Source organism: Mus caroli, unplaced genomic scaffold (genome assembly GCF_978045245.1).
Source record: "Mus caroli unplaced genomic scaffold, Mus_caroli_1 scaffold_4, whole genome shotgun sequence".
Lineage (NCBI taxonomy): Eukaryota > Metazoa > Chordata > Mammalia > Rodentia > Muridae > Mus > Mus caroli.
In genome coordinates, this window is record NW_028227259.1 from 108,643,636 (window position 1) to 108,651,171 (window position 7,536).

Here is a 7,536-nt window from a genome sequence, read left to right on the forward strand (position 1 = left end):
AAAGGTAAAAGGGAGGGTCTGCAAGTTCTGCCGAGACAGCAGTTTTCTAGACTTAAGTAAGTCTGAGAGAATCAAATTGTGTATCCATGTGGCCTTTATCTGTAACTTAGATAGGAGACTCCATACCTTTCATCCCCATTGATGTTTTTCTACTAATTCAGTAACTATAAGCAAAGACTCTGTGAGGGTGACTTACTCTTCCTCTCCTTGTGGATCCCTGATGCTCTTCCGGGATTCTAAATGCAGTCTATAAATGAAAGGGGGAGTTAATGACATCGTTCCTCGGTAAGGCTTTGTGTGTGTTTCCTTTGCTTCCTTTTTTTTTTTAACCACAAAACCAGAGGAGGAAGTGTAGGAACAGGTGGGCCGGGCAGTGGCAAAAACCTCATGACACATCACTCCACCTCCTGATTGGTGGAGACTGTCTGGACTAGCATTTAAATTCTGGGAGGTCTGAGCCACCAGCAGCTCACACTGAAGGAGCATCCTTGCTTGGGTTTGCAGTCTTCTGCGGCAGGCATTCTCGGAGGAAACCAGCCAAGGTAAGCCTGCAGTGGCCCATGAGGCTGCAGTTCTCCTGACTGAATTCTGAGGGTGAGTCCAGAGAACATTCTTTTAACAGTAGTAGTATTTGTTAGTCAGACTCGTGCTGTTCTGGTCTTTTTGAATAAGCTGGTCAGGTACATTGCAGGTTTCCAGGTATTTTCAAAGTCAGTTGGATGTAGAAGTTAAAATAAATCTAGTTGGTCCTCTAAAGGACAGACAGATCTGCTAGTAATCTCTCTCTCTCTCTCTCTCTCTCTCTCTCTCTCTCTCTCTCTCTCTCTCTCTCCCTCTCTCCCTCTCTCCCTCTCTCCCTCTCTCCCTCTCTCCCTCTCTCTCCTGTCACACACACATTGTAAAGTTCTATGTATCTTTGGAACAAATGTCTGCATCATTTTAAAGTGGCTGGATGACTGTGGAGACCAGTAAAGGAGGATCCTCCATATTAATATAAACCAGATACAGTTATTTTTAGAAAACTGTCTCACTTCAAAAGAGAACCTTCCTTAATTTCTCGCTTCTGCACTTGGCTTTTACAGTTTTCACTAAGGTCCCTGTGTGATAACACAGACTCATCAACATGCACAGAAAAGCTGTTGCCTGCTCTCAGTGTATTATTATTATTATTAGTCCAAATAGAACATCTTACTCAAATTCAAAGATATCTTTGTTTCTTTCAGCTTTGTATAATGTAAGTTAAAATCACATTTGAAATGCAAATGGAAAAAGCAATTTTCTTTTATCATTCTATTTTCTCTTTTTCTTCCTTGCAGAAAGTACTCTCACGGTAGTTCGTTGCTTTAATTACTAGATTACTGTGAAACAAATCTTGGTGTGGCGCTCTAGAGACATCAGATAGCGGGGGCATAAGCTCTGAGACTTCAGACGTAAAGTTTGGATGAATAGAGTTGGGAAATTGGCCTTTTCCTTGCTAAGGATGAGAGGTGGAGAGGTAGAAAAGGCACACAAATATTGACTCACTGAAATTTTCTCTGAGACGTAGAAAGATTCCATAAATTATTGGTGACTTGGTGGTGATCTAGTGGTGCCAAGAGTTTGTTTGAACCTGACAAGACATCAACTGTGCCTCATAAAATATGTTGCAGGACTAACTACGACCATGAGATTGGCAGTGATTTGCTTTTGCCTATTTGGCATTGCCTCCTCCCTCCCGGTGAGTACAGCTGAATCTTAGAGAGAATTCTTGAAAATAAATGAATTTTAGCTTTACCACACTCACACGCATTTCCTTGTCACTTGTCACTTTTCTGTCTTAAAGGTGAAAGTGACTGATTCTGGCAGCTCAGAGGAGAAGATGGTAAGCACCTCGGGGTTGATCATTTAACGAAGATTGTTCGCCAGTGTCGCAAAGGTTGCTAGGAACAGCAGTTTTTTTGTTGCCATTTTATTCATCTATATAATTAGGCCTGTGTATTTCAAAATACTTACTATGTATTATAGACAGAGACAGTACCAAATTGGCCATTGTTTTTATTAAACAGACTCTCTTATAATTAGATTTTTAATATAATAAAAGCACGTTCTAGACTATTGCTACTTACATAAAGCAGGTCACAGGACCTTGAGTGGCTGGTGCTTTCCTGAGTCAGCATGCTTGGAAAATCCTGCAGGCTGACTTTAGAAGGTCACTCAGATGACAGCTGGAGCTGATCATATGACTATGATATTTACAATAACACCCAAGTCAATCGTGAAAAGAAAAGTCCATTTGCGCTGTTTGGATCTATTGTGCATATTAGCTGACTTTAGACCTCATTTTCCTAAATGAGAACAAAAACCAAACCAGTACCTTTACATGTTTCAACCTAAGACCAGCAGCATTGGCATACCTGTGCCTCCACATAGGTAACAATATGCTGGTGTAACACAGACCGTGTGCTTGGACAAAAAGGCACACAGAGTTCAGGTCCAGATGAACAGAACAAAGGCCAGTGTAGAGCGTCATTGCAGCTTCATTGCTCAGCAAAGACAGTCAGGGAAGCACTTGTGCACAGAATGTGTGAGATGGTGGTGGGGCTGCCTGTCTTCCAACAGTCTGGAGAAGACAGGTGCTCAACTACAATAACAAGATGGGAGAGTTTACATTTCCATACAGGAAAAAGACCATAACTAGTACTTTAAAATGTCACAAGAGAAATATTTTTAAATACAAGGATGCATTTTTAAAGAAGTAACAGTACAAGTCATCAAATGGGATTTAGGATGTAGCCGAAAAGCTCAAAAGTCAGTTTTCTAGAATTTCAGCGATGTAGGAGCAGAAGAAAATATTAAAAAGCCTTTAAGAATATACTCCTGAAGATGAGCACTCATTCATGTTAAGGTTATGGCTTACAGAGCTCTGTGTTTCTTTTTTTAATAATAGCAAATGCTATTATTTTTTTTTGAAATAGCTTTACAGCCTGCACCCAGATCCTATAGCCACATGGCTGGTGCCTGACCCATCTCAGAAGCAGAATCTCCTTGCGCCACAGGTATTGTGTTTTAATTTCTCAAAACTGAACAGCTGGGATGGATTGATGGCAGAGCTGTTCTTGCAGAGGACCTGGGTTTAGTTCCCAGCACCTAGATATTAGTTCACATTCTTCTTTAACTCCATTCCAGGGGTCTGTTGTAGTCCTCTGATCTCTTCGGGGCTCAACAGATACATGGTACACTACTACACATGCAAGCAAAACAGTTACACACAAAAAATAAAGTAAACAAACAATAAATGAACAAAACCCTAAACTGCTGATGAGCAGCTACTAATCAAGCCATACAGGCTAGGTAGCCGGAGCTTCTTGCTTAGAGGTAAGTGAGTGTCTAGAGGACCAATGGATACTTTGCATCCATTGTAGCCTTTGTATCTATTGTATCATCTGGCAGGCTGAATATGACACCTGCATTAGGTTGAAAAGGGTAACTTTAGAATTAAGCAGCTGATCATGTATGTTGGGTACTGATAGGTGACCTTCCTTTTTCAGAATGCTGTGTCCTCTGAAGAAAAGGATGACTTTAAGCAAGAAGTAAGTTCTCACAGTCACTGAGACCTACTTTTAGAGACACCAAGGAAGCCATGGCATCATTCTCTTCAGATTGCCAGTCCCTTAGGAAGCATCCAAGTAAATCTCCATTCAAAAGCTTGCTTAGAGGGGCTCTGTGTTCATTCATCACCAAAATACACAGGCTCTTCAGAGAAGTTTAGTGTTACAGAAAGTGCCTACTCGTGCCTGCTATTTGAAACTTTTTTTTTTTTTTTTTTTCGAGACAGGGTTTCTCTGTATAGCCCTGGCTGTCCTGGAACTCACTTTGTACACCAGGCTGGCCTCGAACTCAGAAATCCGCCTGCCTCTACCTCCCAAGTGCTGGGATTAAAGGCGTGCGCCACTGCTATTTGAAACTTTAAGTCTCTTGTAAAATATGAAATTACGAAAAGAAGTTTACAATATTTTAACTAATATTTGATGACTATATCATCAATGCTTAGCCAAGCCAAGATATTTTAAAGTGTTTTTGTTGATAATATTAAAGATTATTTAATAAGTGTTCTTTCCTTATTTGCTGAGCAAATAAATAAAAAAATTTCCCTCAAGATTAAATTTAACATAGAGACAATTTATGATAAGAAAAACTAGATCAAAAGAACCATAACCTTTGTAGATTTATAGATTAATAGACTTTAATCTCTAGTTCACTATATGGATTTTGGCTACAGTTTGTACAGCCATGTATAACAGAGCCATTTCTTAACTGCCTGTGATAATAGGGAGGCAATTATAGATTTTGATCTTTATATTAATATACAGATGATCTGATGTCTTAGGGAATTATGTTTCAGATTAAAGAAAATCTAGCAATTTTTTGAATTTAGTAAGTTAATAATGTACGCTATTTACAAGGTAATTTGTGTTATCAATATGAATGCTTTACTTATAAGTTTGACTTGAAAATATCTAAGAAAGTGATATTTTATTAAAAAGACAAAAAAAGTGCCTCAGAATGTTATTTCATTTGTTTGTGTGTTAAAAAGCAAACAAAAGGACTATTTCATTAGCTTAAAACCATAGACTGTATTGTAAACACAAAGACTTTGAAATTCAATTAAAATGTTTCAACGAAGCTATTGTAGTCTAAAACCCGAGCGCTAATTTACTGAGCCAACTTGCTTTGTGATTTAGACTCTTCCAAGCAATTCCAATGAAAGCCATGACCACATGGACGACGATGATGACGATGACGATGACGACGAAGACCATGCAGAGAGCGAGGATTCTGTGGACTCGGATGAATCTGACGAATCTCACCATTCCGATGAGTCTGATGAGACCTTCACTGCTAGTACACAAGCAGACACTTTCACTCCAATCGCCCCTACAGTCGATGTCCCCGACGGCCGAGGTGATAGCTTGGCTTATGGACTGAGGTCAAAGTCTAGGAGTTTCCAGGTTTCTGATGAACAGGTAAATGATGAACAGACATGTTGAAGGGCTATGGCTTGATCTCACTTCTAGGAAACCAGAGTCTGCAGATTCACTCACTATTCATCAAACACTGTGCATTTATATGAAATCTACTGTATGACCTTTGAATACAGAGCTTTTTTTATTATTATTTTAATGGTCCTGTTTAAAAGTGTGTGTGATGTCTTTTTAATTTTACCTATCACACACAATTTCGTCTTTCCATATCCAAAGTCTTAGCAATATTTAAGAGCAATTTATGTTATTAAATAGCTACTTTGGAAAACAGCAATTATATGTTAAATATAATGGCCATATATATAAAATGGTCATATATAATGGAAGCTAAGTGGGTGAGAGGAATTGTAAAGTCACTGTTACAATGAACTTTTTCAGGAGTCCGGCTTAGATGTAGCCTTGGCATTACTGTTCAGTTTAACTTTAACGCTCAATGCCTTTTCATCAGAGATAGAACCTTATAGGTTTTAACACACACAAAGATGATATCCCTATTAAACAAGAAATGATTGATATGAAGCTGACTGGTGAAATACAAAGTACACCCTAATATTATTTTTCTTCAGTCAAAATTTTAAAAATATTCAGTACAGTTTGACCTAAAAGTTAGAGATCAAAGCATTATGATGTTCTTCTTCCTGGCTGTTTATATAATTCTTCAATTTGTTCTTGATTCAGTATCCCGATGCCACAGATGAGGACCTCGCCTCTCACGTGAACAGCGGTGAGTCTAAGGAGTCCCTCAATGTCATCCCTGTTGCCCAGCTTCTGAGCATGCCCTCTGATCAGGACAACAACGGAAAGGGCAGCCATGAGTCAAGTCAGCTGGATGAACCAAGTCTGGAAACACACAGTCTTGAGCATTCCAAAGAGAGCCACGAGAGTGCCGATCAGTCGGATGTGATCGATGGTCAGGCAAGTTCCAAAGCCAGCCTGGAACATCAGAGCCACAAGTTTCACAGCCACAAGGACAAGCTAGTCCTAGACCCTAAGAGTAAGGAAGATGATAGGTATCTGAAATTCCGCATTTCTCATGAATTAGAGAGTTCATCTTCTGAGGTCAACTAAAGAAGAGGCAAAAACACAGTTCCTTACTTTGTATTAAGTAAAAACAAGAAAAAGTGTTAGTGAGGGTTAAGCAGGAATACTAACTGCTCATTTTTCAGTTCAGTGGATATATGTATGTAGAGAAAGAGAGAGGTAATATTTTGGGCTCTTAGCTTAGTTTGTTGTTTCATGCAAACACCGTTGTAACCAAAAGCTTCTGCACTTTGCTTCTGTTCTTTCTGTACAAGAAATGCAAACGGCCACTGCATTTTAATGATTGTTATTCTTTTATGAATAAAATGTATGTAGAAACAAGTAAATTTACTGAAACAAGCAGAATTAAAAGAGAGACTGTAACAGTTTATGTCACTATACCCTTTTAGTTTTATAATTAGCATATATTTTGTTGTGATTATTTTTTGTTGGTGTGAATAAACCTTGTATCTTGAATGTAAGGAGTCTGATGGTGTCAATTATTCTTTATAAGTTTCTCAAAATTATTTTGTAATGTCTAAAATATAACCATTTCAATAGACATGCCCAATTTAGTTAAAGCCATTTAGGGTTTTAATGGTCAGAGGAACACAGATTACCTGGGAGTTGACGGCAGCCAGAACCCACAAGGCTCCCTCAGGAAGTGTTCTCACCTAAGTATGACATATACTAATTAATATAAGAGTGAGCAAAAGCTTGAAACTTGAATGGAATTAAAAGTTGATTGTTTATGTTTTCTATCATCTTTGCTCAGTAAATGTGTGGCTTTCTTGCCCTAATGGAACCTTGTGTCTGTCTTCTAGCTATTCTAGTAATTCTTAGGTAAGAATGTGTGCGTGTTTGTGCGTGTTTGTGTGTGTGTGTGTTTCAATTGAAAACCAACGTTCTCAGTTTCATCCAAATATGAACTTTCAGAAATATTGTAGTGCCACATGTGACTTTAGTCTTTAGAACTAGATATCCCTTCTAGAAATCATGGGAACAATCTAAATATCCTTCAACGGACAAATGAATAATGAAAATATGACACAAATATACAGTATATAGGATGCTGTTCAGCTTTAAAGGAAAAATGAAATCATGAGATTTGCAAGTAGGTGAATGAGACTAGAAAAGAAAGTATTGAGGGGTGATCCAAACCAAGAGAAATGAATGTTATGGGTGCCTATCTGTGGCTCCTAGCTCCAAGGCTTCAGATGTAAATACATAGTCTGGAGTAACTGCAGAAACCAGGAAAGTAAAGAGGGAAATGGAATGTTGGGGGAGCAATAGGGACGTGGATGCCAGGCTACAGTGATTAGGGAGGGGCTGAGATAAATCCAAAAGGAAGTAGGTATAATACCAGTGAGGATGTCTGCAAAGGTCATAAAGAATCCTATTACTATCTACCTTCATATAATTATATGTAATGTACACACACACACACAGACTTACACACATACACACACAAACACACACACACAAATATACACAC

At 38.6% G+C, this 7,536-nt stretch overlaps 1 protein-coding gene across 1 annotated transcript; it reads left to right on the top strand.

Annotated features, from left to right (window-relative positions):
- The first annotated feature begins 436 nt into the window (after positions 1-436).
- Spp1 (secreted phosphoprotein 1) lies at positions 437-6,523 on the top strand. The gene is made up of 7 exons (XM_021162825.3): positions 437-542; positions 1,650-1,717; positions 1,823-1,861; positions 2,955-3,035; positions 3,528-3,569; positions 4,722-5,003; positions 5,700-6,523. Exons 2-7 carry the CDS (start codon positions 1,664-1,666, stop codon positions 6,087-6,089), a joined length of 888 nt encoding a protein of 295 aa, XP_021018484.1. The 5' UTR covers positions 437-542; positions 1,650-1,663; the 3' UTR covers positions 6,090-6,523.
- Positions 6,524-7,536: the final 1,013 nt, after the last annotated feature.

Excerpts from the sequence above, each read along its gene's own strand:
- Spp1 (XM_021162825.3), top strand. The coding sequence starts at position 1,664 with ATGAGATTGGCAGTGATTTGCTTTTGCCTATTTGGCATTGCCTCCTCC. Across the intron at positions 1,862-2,954 it reads GCAGCTCAGAGGAGAAGATG|CTTTACAGCCTGCACCCAGA; the intron begins GTAAGCACCTCG and ends TTTTTGAAATAG. Across the intron at positions 5,004-5,699 it reads TCCAGGTTTCTGATGAACAG|TATCCCGATGCCACAGATGA; the intron begins GTAAATGATGAA and ends TTCTTGATTCAG.